Source organism: Phoxinus phoxinus (genome assembly GCF_949152265.1).
Source record: "Phoxinus phoxinus genome assembly, chromosome: 12".
In the NCBI taxonomy this organism is placed as follows: Eukaryota; Metazoa; Chordata; class Actinopteri; order Cypriniformes; family Leuciscidae; genus Phoxinus; species Phoxinus phoxinus.
In genome coordinates, this window is record NC_136887.1 from 31,934,837 (window position 1) to 31,950,243 (window position 15,407).

The 15,407-nt window shown below is 38.8% G+C and overlaps 1 protein-coding gene across 5 annotated transcripts in view; it reads left to right on the forward strand.

Annotated features, from left to right (window-relative positions):
- The window catches only part of gabra2b (gamma-aminobutyric acid type A receptor subunit alpha2b), a 73,186-nt gene that overhangs the window by 35,861 nt on the left and 21,918 nt on the right, over positions 1-15,407 (forward strand). For all 5 annotated transcript variants that reach the window (XM_079630875.1, XM_079630878.1, XM_079630876.1 and 2 more), the window contains 3 exons: positions 4,616-4,836; positions 7,126-7,208; positions 7,334-7,477. In XM_079630875.1, the coding sequence (XP_079487001.1) occupies positions 4,616-4,836; positions 7,126-7,208; positions 7,334-7,477 (448 nt within the window). The remainder of the gene's footprint in view (positions 1-4,615; positions 4,837-7,125; positions 7,209-7,333; positions 7,478-15,407) is intronic.

A 15,407-nucleotide genomic window follows, 5' to 3' on the forward strand; every position in this document is an offset into this window, starting at 1 on the left:
ATGTTTGCTCATCCTGGGTCGACATTTCATTCAGTAACATCAGGCAGTTTTGATATATATGCTGTTTAATGTTGATGATCGCATTATTTTTCATATGTGATATATTCGCTCGTTTCGGCATCTTCTTCACATGTGTTTTGATCAGGAGATTCAGTACTCTTTCAGAAGATGTGTAATAGCGCCCCCTACCAGTGAAAACACAGAAAGCCAGAAAATTATATCAATCGCGTAGAAGCGGTGTCTCATAAATGTCGGAAATTTCCGTCAATGGCAGAGAAAGAGTTAAGACTGGTGAGATATAAGGATTAGCTCACTGTTTTCTCAACCTTATGTTGTTCTGACCCTTTATGGCTGGTGATTTTCTTTTTTTTTAAAGAAAATCTAGGTTTGTTTTTGTGTTGTTATTTTGTTTACACACTGAAGACTAAAAGCACTAAAAGTATCATGTCGCTATTAAAGAACCAGAATTGTTACATGTCTTATGATTCATATCCTTACATACATTACCGTTCATATTGGAGTCAGAAAAGGTTTTTGTAATAAACACAAAGAAAATTCCTTTATTCAGCAAATCCGCATATTATAATGATTTCTGAAGGAAATGTTTTTAAATATATTAAAATACAAAACATCTATTCTAAAATGTAAGAATATTTCACAATATTACTGTTTTTACTGTATTTTTAATTTAAAAAAATGCAGCCTGGGTGAGCATTAGAGACTTCTTACAAAAAAACATTAGAAAATCTTACAGACCCCAAACTAATAAACAGTATTGTACACACACGCACTCTCATAAATGATGTGTCTATGAATAATACAATGTAAATGCATACTCAGCACCTGTGAGGCAATCTCATGAACACTCATTCCTGACCTCACCACCTACTTATCTTTATTTCCCTTACTCCGTGATATGTGTGTGTGCGTGCATGTATGTTGTGGGAGTATCTGTAATAATGCGAGTGCAGGGTTCGCGTGGTGCTGGGGTTTCGTGGTTCATCTCTTGTTAATGGATGTTCATATAAACCCTCCTCAGCTGGGACAATACAAGGCCCTTGACTGAAATTAGACCGTCATAACCATATCAGAGTGCTGACTGGACGAAACGTCCCGATCTGAGAGACGTGCCAGAGGACGAGCTGTACATCCATCAAAACCAGCACCTGCAGCGGCGGGACTCGCTACGTTGTTCTGACACTGTCGAGCGGTAATAAAACTTCTGGCGCAGTGCTTGCAGTGTGGCACTTCAGTCTCAACGTCTTTAAACGAGAACTCATAGTCTGGAGCTTTCAACGGAGAACTGATTTTTAGTCTAGCATTGCTTTTAAATCAGGAACTGATTCCAGTCAAGCTGCTTTTATTCTTGAAACTGCTTTTATTCTAGAGTTGTTTTGAGTCTGCCCAGTTCACACCTGGTATTAAGATGCGTTTTGGTCGATCGGATCACAAGTGGATAATGCTAATACAAGTGTAAACGGGGTCTAAAACTTTTTGAGCTTGTCCACTTTCGAGCACTTCCAGAGGTAGTCGAAAACGCATTCAACCGGATTGCTTTCGCAGTGTAAACGCTCATGTGGTGGAATGTGTTTTAACAGCCACAAAAGACGTCTACTCTCTCACTGACCTAACGCGTGAACATTATGTGAAGAGCTCATAATGTGAAGAGCTCTAGCCAGACGGGATTTAAACTGTCGGCTGAAGACACAAGTTTAGTTTGAAGATGAAAAACATACCAAGTTCTCTCAGCATTCCTGATTTTTTAACACACACTCACAGCGTTCGGCTGGTCTTGTGGCTGTCAGAGCAGAAACTAAAGCTGTTGCTTGCATTGTGTTTTTCCGTCGTCTCCGGCCGCGTTCATATGTAAATTGCATGAGCTTATTTCGTCCATTAGATCGAAAGATCTGGGGGGGAAAAAAACATTTACCCGCTCATAGACCCTCCCCTCAAAGAAATCAGGACAAAAGTGGTTGAAAGTGGACAAAAGAGACCGCAGCTGTAAACGGGAATATGTCTTCCTCGTCTATTTGCGATACAAACGACCAACTTTGAAATAAAATTTTGGTATGTTTTAGCTTATCTGAATTGCATCCAAGATGTAGGTGTCTTTGTCTCTGCAGTAGTTTCAATTTTGATATTTTTAGGTCAAACCGTTCTTGTCTGTCAGTCATATAATGCAGGTATATAGCTACTGTCTCCAAAAGCAGGCAGAGATGTCTCTAATAGCATGCAAAGAAAAGTCCAAATTAAAAAATTCCCCATCGTAAGTGCACATTGATGGCCTAAGACACGAAACAAGCGGTTTGTGTGATAAAACGAACAGTATTTATATCGTTTTTATCTCTTTTACACAACCACGTCCAAGTGATCTGTTTACTTAGTCTGCGCAAGCGCCGTAATGCTCCGGAAGTGAGCCAAACCGCTTGTCACTGGAAACTTGTTGGTTGTTAGTTAGAACTCCATCAGCTTTTCCCCTTTTCCAAAGCTACTCCTAATCTTTCTTTAAAGTATTTGAACAGTTTTCCCTGTTCTACCATCCGTGATGAGCTTGTAATGATATCTCTGGGCAGCACAAGTCTCTCTTGGAGCCGCGAGTGGGATCCGATCACCCTCAGCCCTAGTTAAAGGTTTGAGCGATTGACTCTCCTCAGCAGGGTTTGAGTCTCAAATGCAGTAAACTCCATTTGCAAATCATTTGGCAAACTGTGTTTATCCACCACTGAAACAATAAGTGGTTAAAAAAAATGTTACACTACAGACACTGAGTCTTTTGTAATAATAATAATAATTATTATAATGCATTTTATTTAAAAGCGCCTTTCTGGACACTCAAGGTCGCTGTACAAAGTAAAAACACAAGAATATGTAAAATTAATCAAGAGAAAAATAAATAAAACATAGCACAAATACAAGTAAACAGGACAATGGATGTTTCACAGTAAATAAGATATTTTGAACAGGTGAGTCTTGAGTATGGATTTGAATTCTGTGAGCGAGTTTATGTTCCTAATGTGAGGTGGAAGAGAGTTCCACAGTTTGGGTGCAGAGCAGCAGAAGGCTCTGCTCCCCATGGTACTGAGGCGGACAGAAGGAACAGAAAGATGAGTGGAAGAAGAGGATCGGAGAGAACGGGACAGGGTAACAACATGGAGGAGGTCAGAGATGTAAGGAGGAGCGAGATTATGGATGGCCTTGTAAGTAAGCACGAGAATTTTGAACTCAATTCTGCGTTGAACTGGTAGCCAATGTAATTGTTGAAGAATATGAGTAATATGGTGAGAAAAAGGAGTTTTGATTATAACACGTGCTGCTGAATTCTGAACCAACTGTAGCTTATGAAGGGTTTTGTGAGGGAGACCAAAAAGAAGATAATTACAATAGTCAATACGTGAAGTAACCAGGCTGTGAACCAGGATGGAAGCAGAGTCAATGGTAAGGGAGGGGCGGAGACGGTTGATATTACGGAGATGGAAATAAGCTGACCGTGTGATGCTGTTAATGTGAGATTGAAAAGATAGTGTACTGTCGAGGATGACACCCAGACTCTTGACCTGAGGGGAGGGGGAAACTGCGGTATCATCAATAAGGAGAGAAAAACTATCAAATTTAGAGTGTATTTTTGGTGCCAATGACAAGAAGTTCAGTTTTATCAGTGTTCAATTTTAAGAAATTTGAACTTAGCCAGGATTTGATTTCTTGTATGCAGGTGATGAGGGAAGAGGGAGGAAATATGGAATTTGGTTTACTGGAAAGGTAAAGCTGGGTGTCATCCGCGAAACAGTGAAATTGAATATTAAATCTACGGAAAATATTGCCAAGTGGTAAAATGTATGTGATGAAGAGGAGGGGCCCCAGGACAGAGCCCTGTGGCACTCCTGAGGTGACTGGAGATGGCTGGGAACTGAAGGATTTGATAGTGATGAACTGAGTGCGGCCAGATAGGTAAGACTGAAACCAATGTAAAGGAGTGTTAACAATGCCAATGGAGGATAACCTATGAAGGAGGATTGAATGAGAAATTGTGTCAAAGGCCGCACTCAGATCAAGGAGAACCAGGATGGATAACAGACCAGAATCAGCTGCAATGAGAAGATCATTAGTTATTTTGAGGAGTGCAGTTTCTGTGCTATAGTGGACGGAATCCAGACTGAAAAGGTTCATAGAGGGAGTTGTGGGTGAGGTAAGTGTGGAGTTGAGCAGCAACCATTTTTTCTAAAATTTTAGAAATGAAGGGTAAATTAGAAATGGGACGAAAATTATTGAAAATATTTGGATCTGAACCAGGCTTTTTAAGTATCGGAGTGACTGCAGCAGTTTTGAAGAGTGAAGGAACAATACCGGTTGTATTCTGTGGACAAGAAAATCCTTGAATTTTAATTGCATGCAATTCAAGAGGAACACAAACCCTGATGCAGACTTTTATAAGCTCATCCAATTGGTTGGTTTGCTACAATTGTGAGTATACAGCAAATTCACTGCCAGTCAATCAGTATAAGAGCGTATTGTGCATCCAATTATCACAAACAAAACACCATCCAAGCCCTTAGCGACAGAAAACATCCAACAGAACCTTGTATATTCTAAACTGTGCTGTGATTTCATCTTTTGGTAGGAGTACACCATCGACGTGTTCTTCAGGCAGAGCTGGAAGGATGAACGACTGAAGTTCGAGGGACCAATGAATATTCTGCGATTGAACAACCTGATGGCCAGTAAGATCTGGACTCCAGACACATTCTTTCACAACGGGAAGAAATCTGTCGCACACAACATGACCATGCCCAACAAACTGCTGCGTATCCAAGATGACGGCACCCTGCTGTACACCATGAGGTAAGCATTAAGCAAGGTGCTATTTCTAATAATGTACATAGACATTGTGATGGAGAAAAAAATATGAGACAGGAGGAAAAGCTAAATGTCAACGCACCTGCGTTCTCTTGCAGATGTTTTGAGAAACTTTGTGTTCGCTCGCAAAACCTTTGAGTTCTCGGCGAGCGAATGCAGTTTCTCGGGGCAATGCAAAAGTTTTTAAATATATTTTTTCCACCACCATGTCCCTTTAAGGGCTCCGTACTCATGTACTAGTTTGCTAATTTACTTATTTTCCTGACAAAAAGCACACAATTTTTGTGTAATTTATTAAATCAATAACAGATGAAGTGAATTTAAAAACAGCGCTCTACACCCTTTTAGATTGTGTGTTAATATAATAATAAAGAAATAACTGCATACAAACATAATGCTCTAAAAATGTTTAATGCTCTAGAACAGTGTTTCTCGATTGGTGGGTCGCACGCCCGTTTTAAGTGGTCGCGGAATGAGAAGTCAAAGAAACAGCCACAAATTTAATTCAGTTTTTCAGATGCGAGACTTTTATTTTGAAAGATGTGCATGAAAGGTGTTGAATTGTCTGTCAGACGCAGTTTAGTGCCTGAAAAAAACGCGTTGTCTTGATTCTGCGGTCAGTTAAGATGTTGTCTAGCTATATGTCATTGTCATTCAAGCATGATCTTGTGAACTATAATCCAAGTCTTCTGAAGTCTTGGATCGTTTTGTGTAAGAAACACCCCCAAACTGAAGAAATCTTGCCCTCCAGTGAATTTCCAGTGAATAATGACTTTAATTTTGATCTGATTCTCTCATAATGTTATCAGAATTTATATTTTTGGTGAATGATCCATTTAGCTCATATTGTGGGTGGCTAATGGAGTCATTCCTCATGTAAATCCCTGAATCACCTTGTATTCCCGAGAATTAGAATAATTCATCCCTCACTGACTCCCACAGTCCTCGGCTGTATCGATTTAGCCACTAATTAAGATGTTTCATCTCTTTTCAGAAATGTGACACTCACTTTTGTAAGAGCTGATTTTGTTAAAACCAGTGACAACTTCGTAGTAAAGCACAGTTGTCACTATAATCGACATATTCAAGAGTCCGCGAACATCATCATCAATCTCCCTAATTACCTGCAGAAGAAACGGGAAGAGCAGAAGCCGTGATGTATAGTTGTGTGTCATGTACACAAACCCCAAACAACATGGCCTTTCATAATGACTCTCGCCTCTGTTCATCCCGACGCCGCTCCAGAACACATCATGACACTCTCCAACATGTACTCTCTCAATTTTCTCTTGCTTTTTCTCTCTTCTAAATCGCTCTCTCGCTCCCAGCTCTTTCTGTGAGCGCAAATGCTCCTCTCCGAAGCCAAATCAATGAGAGCCTGACTCAGCCGTGAAGCAAGGAAGAAAAAAGGAGACAAACTGAGAGAGAGACTGAGAAAGAGAAAGAAGCATTGAAATAGAGGAGAAATTTATGTGAAAATGGATATCCAGAACTTACATTTATTGGACTACTAGTAATTAGAATGGCTGATATATTTAATAATCACAATAATATTGAGAATTAAGCAGCATTTTGAATATCACAGTCTCAATGCTCTTTTTATTTGGCCATTAAATTTGCTAAAGAGCGTGTTTCTATTATACTAGTTTCAGAAGTAAGAGAGCGATAAGCATAGTCATAATTTGTGGGACATGTCACCACCAATTTTTGCCTGGGCCGATATTGTTTAAAACATCTCGCAGCACGGATGTATCTAAAGGAGGCATCTCTAGTTGACTAGCATAGTATACATTTGTTTTTCGTTTGTGTTAAATAAGAGATATATGATATATATATCAACATATTTACTCATTGACGTAAACATGAAACTATCATATTAAGCACATTAAAAGTCCAATGCAATCAATTAAACTCAATGTACTATTATAAATTGGTATTGTAATGTTATTTTATGTGCATTTGTTATTGTACATTTCTGATATAGGCCCAGTCATTGCCTTATCGCACTCACAGTTAAGGTTTGTGTGCTGTCTGCTTTTCTGTGACTGAAAGAGAGCGTGAGAGCGCAAAAACATTCTGTTCACGCAAAACGTTTTTCTTCGTTACAAACCCGAACCCGAAGATATTCATGAAACATTAACCCGAATCTGACTAGAAACCCGCAAGTTCTTCGGGTAGCGTCGGGATCGGGTCTGCTAGTAGACCTCTAAATCCTGCTAGTAATGATAATGGAATTAAATGTCTGCTTTTGTTGTGTGTGCATGTAAATCACAGGTTGACGGTGCATGCCGAGTGTCCGATGCATCTTGAAGATTTCCCCATGGACTTCCACTCCTGTCCGCTCAAATTCGGCAGCTGTGAGTTACAGCTGGATTTGTTCACCAAAGCATCATCGAGTGTCTTTCTTGTACCGACTGATTTAACATTTCAAACAGTCATCTGCAAAGTTTTAATTGTGGCCCCACTGTACTTGATCCTGCAGATGCTTACACAACGACAGAAGTGACGTACACTTGGACGAAGAACGCGTCCAACTCTGTGGTGGTGGAAGAGGAGAGCTCTAGACTGAACCAGTATGACCTACTGGGACAAACTGTGGGAAACGAAACCATCAGATCCAGCACTGGTGAGTCCGAAACGTAGACATTAAGATTTACTAGTCACAGTATGGTTACATTATTTGGGAAAAAGCCGAGATTTTTCAAGAAGTTGAAGAGCTTTTTAAAAAGGTTGCCAGCCATTGCACAATTTTCATGGCCCCCACAATATATTGCTGTATGGATATCTGAACATGCAATATATCAAAAGAAAGAACAGAGCCTTAAAAACAAACTTTTATTCTAGCTTCATGCATTCTTTTTCATCAACACTTGAATGTGGGTAAGTTTCATTAAAAACATTTTGAACCAAAATCTGAACATTTCTTTTCGAAAAAGACTTAAAACATGCAGAAGCAATGCTTTTATAGCTTGTATCTGCTCCTTTTTTTGCCTGTGCTTTGATTCAGAGATTCAGTACTCTTTCGGAAGATGCATAATAGTGTCGAGAAGAAGTGACAACATGTAGAATCCAACTGGACATTTCTGAATGGTTAGTTGTTGAATTTATGTAGCTTATGTGTAGTTATCTTCTAGTCATTGGTAAGCATATTCTGTCATGATAATCTATAAATCGAGTTCCCGGGGGCGGGGTTTATGTAAATTTTAGGGTTGGTGATGTGACTAACCCGGGAGGAATGTTTTGTAGTCCCTACCAGCCGTTTGTTGTAGTCCTTAAAAAACTATTTCTTTAAAAGCAAATATCTTCCTTATTAGCGTTGTAACTTTGCAGATGTTGTTTATGCTCAAACAGCAATATTACACACTGACCAAAGTTAAAAAAGTGAAATCATAACCAACCAGCCCTTTAAATATTACGGTAGAAGAAGAGGAAACAGTAAAATACAAGGGAAAATCTACACAAGTCAGACAGTCCACATGTCATAACATTGACATTAACACAAGAAAAATGTGTTACGGACACTTTGCAATGTGTTTTGTGTGGTTTTCTTAAAATATTAGTTAAATTTGGGCTGCATGTCACATCATTTATTACATAGCAGAGCTATTGAAACCGGATAGTCACACCAGAGTCCATTTAGCATACTTCTGTTTTTCAAATTTGACCAAATAAGCCACATATAAGATGAAATCAACAGAGGCACAAGTATCTTGAATGAAGGCTATGTGCATTCAGAATACAGATGTTCACTCTTAAAGGGATAGTTCACCCAAAAATGAAAATTCTGTCATCATTTACTCACCCCATTGACTTCCATAGTATCTTTTTTTCCTACTATGGAAGTCAATGGGGTCCAGCAACTGTCTGGTCACTGAACATTCTTCAAAATATCTTCTTTTGTGTTCATCAGAAGAAAGAAACTCATACAGGTTTGAAACAACTTGAGGGTGAGTAAATGATGACAGAATTTTCATTTTTGGGTGAACTATCCCTTTAACAGTATAGAAATGTATGGAGGAAATGGACCAAATATCCTGCTCAGTTTTTCCGAAGATGAAGCTCACTGCCATATAAAACTCCAAATTGGATCTTGTTAATGAAAACTGTCCAAACACACAAGCTTCATCTGTATAATCTTTCTATGTAATGAATAAAACGTCAAAGAATCACGCAAGTGTAAAATTAACAAAGTTCAGTGTCATAAAGAATGACAAGTCTTATCCCAGGCTAGCATTTTTCGAGATTACTGGCTGAATTCGGGACCAGAACAAACAAAACTCCATTAAATAGCCACTCTGGATACCTAGTATTGGAATTACAAGTGTTATAACAGCATCGTTTTACCGTAGTCAAAGGAATCGGATGACATCAGAACAGAGCTGCGCTGAGAACAAGGATTCACAGCGCAGCGATTTGATTGGCTATTTGGGCTGTCAATCATTTATCTGTCATAAGGTTAATTCTTCCAAAGTCAATCATATGGATTTGAAACAACATGACAGTGAGTAAATGATGACAGAAGTTACACTGAACCGACATGTTGGATATATGCAGATGATTTTGAAGGATTGTCTGATGTCACGGCAGATTTGTCCTTCATTCTATCATAGTTTATCAAGCGCACATTCGTTCTGTCCTGCTACATCTTCTGCTTTAACCCTCTCTCTCTCTCTCTCTCTCTCTCTCTCTCTCTCTCTCTCTCTCTATATATATATATATATATATATCTCTCTATCTCTCTCTCTCTCTCTCTCTCTCTCTCTCATGCACATCTTTGGGTTGCTGTGACATTTCTTGCGTGTTGGCATTTGGTAGCTCGGTAAAGCGGACATATTTTCGACGTGGGGTGAGACTGAGGCCAGAGCGCATACAAGATATTCCACTTCAGTTGAGCACAGAGAAACCAGAGAGACTGTACAACAACAACACACAGAAGAGACACTTTCTGTCATATTTACGTACCTTATCTTTGCAAATGGTCACAGCTTGCGCCTATTATTCATGCACAACAGTAGCTATCAACCAACACAGGCTTATTAAAAGATGATATGGATACTGATAACTTAATTTGGAAGTTGCCACATACTTTATATAACTAATATGCACTACTGTTCAGAAGTTTGTGGTCAGTAAGACTTATTTTTTGAAAGGACTCTCTTCTGCTCATTAAGGGTATTGAGCTGTAGAGAAGCTTGCTGAACAAGTTAGTTCAAATTAATTTAACTATTGACATATTTATAATCACCTGAATTATAGCATATTTGGTTTAATAGCACAGACATTCGAAGGAAACCATCGCTTCCTTGATTACTAAGGTTTGTTTACAGTTTATTGATAAAGCATTTACGTCTTTATTCATAAAAAAAGTTTCTTGTGTAAATCTCAAATGATCTGAGATGTTCTTCTCCCTCGCAATCGCACTGAAGATTGCACAGGACTTAGTATATTTAACGTGAAATTGAAGAATAAACTAGTGTGACATAATTTCCAATCATGACAACATCATGGCAAAACAAAGTTTTCTGTAGTTTGTTTCAGGAGTTTGAAACGGCTTGTTAAAGTGAACTTCCCGGATAAGTTCGCTCCGGCTGGTAAACAGATTTGAGCTACCATTGGTATGTGACAGTTACGTAATAAGTAGTTGCTTTGAGACTCTGCCTCCTTTGACATGGAAATCTTCTCCGGTTCATTTCCTCTGTTCAGTCCGTCGAGGTTAGACGCGGATGAAATGTGAACACACTGCAGAGCTGCTTTACAGTAAAAACTGAAGTGACTTATTGTTTAATACTGTAAAGCTGCTTGCTTTAACTCAATCTTTTGTATAAAGTGTTATTTAAATAAACGTGAGTTGACTGGAGATTTGAATTGCAGGACTTGGACAAACATCCATATATCATTATGATCAGATGCTTTCTTAACTGCTGTTTTCTCACCTCTGTCATTTTTGCTGTGTGTTTATTATGTTATTGAAAGAAAATTGTGCAGTGCCTTTACATATATACATCTAAACACAGCTCTCAGCAGTCGGGATATCCGCTAACAATATATCGCTGAAAAAGCGATTTCGAATTTCTTTTTACGCCTGAGCGAAGAACAAATAAGAACTTTGCCTTGACTGAATATATCGAGACCTTCAATGTAAAGCTGCTCGAGAATGAATTGTATTGTAAAAGTGGTTGCACATATAAATCTGAATTGAATTTAATCAAATCATCAACCTTTCTGAAGTTGTGAGGACATGACGGTAATGAGAGGAGTCTTAATTCTAGTCCGTAGCCTGAAATATACTTGTTAATTGTTTCCATTTCATTTCCTAAGACAGAATTCCCAAGTCGGAGCAATGGCTTTGCTGTGCCATGTCCTGCGGGATTCGTGTTTTCTGTTCAGACCCATTTGTTAAGTGCTGTTTGCATCACCCTTAGTAAGTGTACTCAAACCAGTACCGGCGGCTCACTCACACTAACACACACAAACGTGTGCATTAAAACACACATGCATGAGCCTTTGGACCTTTTCTCCTGGGGCTCTTGTAAGTCTCCATCATGTAACGTGATATTAATCATTCATTACAACAGCGTGAACATGCCGTCTGAGGGAAAATTGGGTCATCTGCCACACTTGAGTGCGCACTACATTTTGCACACTTGAGTGTTCGCAATATCTGAAGGATTTTTTAATACCTTTCTTCCTTGAGGCCGCAGGGTCGGAAACCACTTAGAGTAAAGCCACTTCAGGTCTGTCTATCTGTGTGTGTATGTGTGTGTTTTCGCATTGATTAATGATGCAATGAAGGGGTGTGTTTACAAAAACCAAGTGTAGTTGAGAGGCGCAGTGTCAGCTGAGCACTTAAACACGATGCCGGGGTACGTGACGCCCATGTGTTATTCTGGCTTATCAGTGCTGTGATAATGGCTTTAAGATAACAGAGACACACTCCGAGTCAGTACATCAGTGAGCATATTTTCTTTCCTGACCATATATCACCCCAAAAAATCACAAGAAAGAGAAATTTGAAATGATATTTTCCTTAAAGAACATGAAGCCTATTTTTAGGACCATTAAGATTTTTTTGTGTATTACATTAATGAGAATCTAATGAGAAGCACCATTGAGAATAATGAGAATTATACACACACACACACACACACACACAAACACAACACATTGTGTGGACGCATTACAGTAATGAGAAGAATGAGGGGGAAATGTGCTTAATTATCATGGAAATAATGTCAAAATGCATGATTTTAGTTCTCCTGTGGAACACACACAAGTCGATAGGGTTACATTTTTGGGACCCCATTGACTTTAATTTACTGTTCTTTTATGTTCTCCAGAAGAACTGAAGACATACAGTTTTGGAACGACCATTTTCATTTCAAGATCTGCTGCATTGTGACATTATTTTCATGATTAATTAGGCACATTTCCCTTACATAACATAAAATGTACAGTATATGTGTAATTCAATACATTATATTTATTATTATTATATAAATGTGACCATGACCTTTTCATTAGATTCACTTGCACACAGCAATTGTTAAAGGACTAGTTCACCCAATAATGCTAATTCTTTTATTACTTTACTCATAATGTCCTTTTAAATCTTTATGGTAAAATGTAGACGGATGTACAACATGACACACAAACACCACAGAAAGTGGTATGGATTTAGAGTGACATGGTGGTAAGAAAGGATTTCTTTCTTCTTACTTTTGGGTGAACTTGATTTTATCGCAAAATTACCCCTCTCTCAGTTCTGTTCACCCCTTCTCTGTCCGTCATGACGTTGACACACTGAGATCTGTCTGTTTTCGTGAGATCATTACATGCTAGAGGCCGGGTTTCCCCTGAGAAAATATGGAAAACGAGAGACATGTAGAGAGAGAGAATTCTGTCAGTGACATCATGCTTAGAAGTTGAAGCATCACCATGGCGATCAGCATCACGGTTGTAGTGCGAGAGGGCGATACACACTCGCTGGTGGTAATTAGCAGTGCAGATCTGTCATGGTTTGCAGCGCTTGGATGTGTGTAGACCGGCATAGCCAGACATTTGACTATCAGCATAAAGTCTAGTCCTCATCACAGCTTATTCTGGCCCAATAAACACACTTACACATGAAGAGATTGTGGTTGGTCACTTTCACATGTTTACCAAACAGTTTTAACCCTCTGGACTCCACACTCTTAGAAGAAGAGGTTATATATAGATGGCAATATGCTTTGTCAGGCGCTTCATATATTATCGTTATTCTTTCGGGCAAATAATTGACTCGGGTCTTCATTCAGCTTTCAAATGTTTACTGAAAATTGCTTGTTTTTTGCTGTGCAAATATCTTAACGTTAAAAAATCGAGATGAATTTACTTGAGAAACACTATAAGCCGTATTTTAAGGATCTGAAACGCAAGTGTCAAAGCGCAAAGCGCAAGTAACTTTGTGGGCGGATCCGGGCGCTGCTGCTATTTTCCCAGCGGGATAAATTACTCTTGCACTTGGCGCAAATCTAAAAGGGGTTGGTCTGAAGTAGCTTCATTATTCATAGGTGTGGTTTGGGCGTAACGTGAAATAAACCAATCAGAGCGTCCTCTCACATTCCCTTTAAGAGCCGGCGCGCTTGTTCCATGGCGGATCGCTATTATAACGGCGGGTTTGCCGGCGCACGCCAGGAGCGGTTCACAGCCGAGGAGACCGACGTTCTCGTCAGGGCCGTAAAACACAGAGAAGTGACACTGGGGATGATGGGAGAAACCCACCCAAATTAGCTTCGGTTAAACAGGCGTATAATTTGGGTAAATGTGTAGCCTAATCTAGATTTTGTTTTAAATCTAGATAGATCTTTTTCACATCTTCACGGACACAACAATGATTTCCCTCGTGTGTTAATATTTTTCCTTGTAATAATGTATGATTTGCACAAATGAAAACTGCTGCGTCTGTTTATATTAGAGAAACAAAGTGTATGCGCGTTAACACGTTACATAATGGCCAAGCACGCGCCCTTAAAATACCATATCACTAACGCGCAACGCGCCACTGTCTTTAGACTGTTTTTTTCCTGGTCAGTGGCACAATTGCTTTCTAAAACTGGAAAATAGCACCAGGGAAGTTTTGCGCTGAAACACGCCTCCTCTTTGCGCTGAACCGCCCCCCCGAGCGCAAGTTCATTCCCTAATTTACCGACGTGCGTCTGTGGAGGGAAAAGTCTGCTGTGCGCGGGTGCAAAATAGGAATGATACATGTGTCGGTGTACAAAGTCAATTGCACTGAGTGCAAGATAGGGCCCTATGTCATAAGACATTAAATCTTGCTATATGAAAAATAAAAATTTAGTTTATGCCTAAAAACAAGAAAATATATCTCAGTGAAGTACCAAAAATAAAATAAGATAATTTTTTTCTTAATTTGGTAATTTGGTTTAGGCATAACCTCACTTAATTTTGATATATTTTTTCAGAAAACCTTAATATATTAAGTAATCTTCTCAATGCTATCTGTAAAAACAGACAAAATACTATGTGAGATTTGTTGTTGTTTTTTACAGTCTTAATAAGTCTTAATACATTCATTAATTGCAGTTTGTGTGCGAGGCTTTTCAGAGGAGAACATTGTGCTAGTGAAGGCCAGTTTTCAGCAGTTCAAATGAAGTTTTATTGCTGCATCATGCCTCTTTTCAGAAGACCCTAAATATAGTTGTCTCAGAGGGCTATTTCTTTGCCTTCATTAAATGATGTGTGAAGAAACGATAGTCTTTCTCCTGTTATTACCTGCATTGGTCTTCAGGTCAGGATGAGGTCAGGATCCGTAATGAGAACCTTTGTGTCAAGTGTAGTGTTGCTGTAATACATCAGCTCCGTGCCAAACCCTAGGGAGCTGCCTTCATAGACAACATTATTAGATATCATGCCAACTCTACTCTACTCTACACTACACTACACTACACTACACTACTCTACTCTACTCTACTCTACTCTACTCTACTCTACTCTATTCTACTCTACTCTACACTACACTTCACTACACTACACTACACTACTCTACTCTATTCTACTCTACTCTACACTACACTACACTACACTACTCTATTCTACTCTACTCTACTCTACTCTACTCTACACTACACTACTCTATTCTACTCTACTATATTCTACTCTACTCTATTATATTCTACTCTACTATATTCTACTCTACTCTATTCTATTATATTCTACTCTATTCTACTCTACTCTACTATATTCTACTCTACTCTATTATATTCTACTCTATTCTACTCTACTATATTCTACTCTACTCTATTATATTCTACTCTATTCTACTATATTCTACTCTACTATATTCTACTCTACTCTATTATATTCTACTCTATTCTACTCTACTCTATTCTACTCTATACTATATTATACTCTATTCTATTCTACTCTACTATATTCTACTCTACACTACTCTACACTACTCTATTATACTCTACTCTATTCATCTCTATTCTACTCTACTCTACTCTACTCTACTCTATTCTACTCTACTCTACTATATTCTACTCTATTCTACTCTA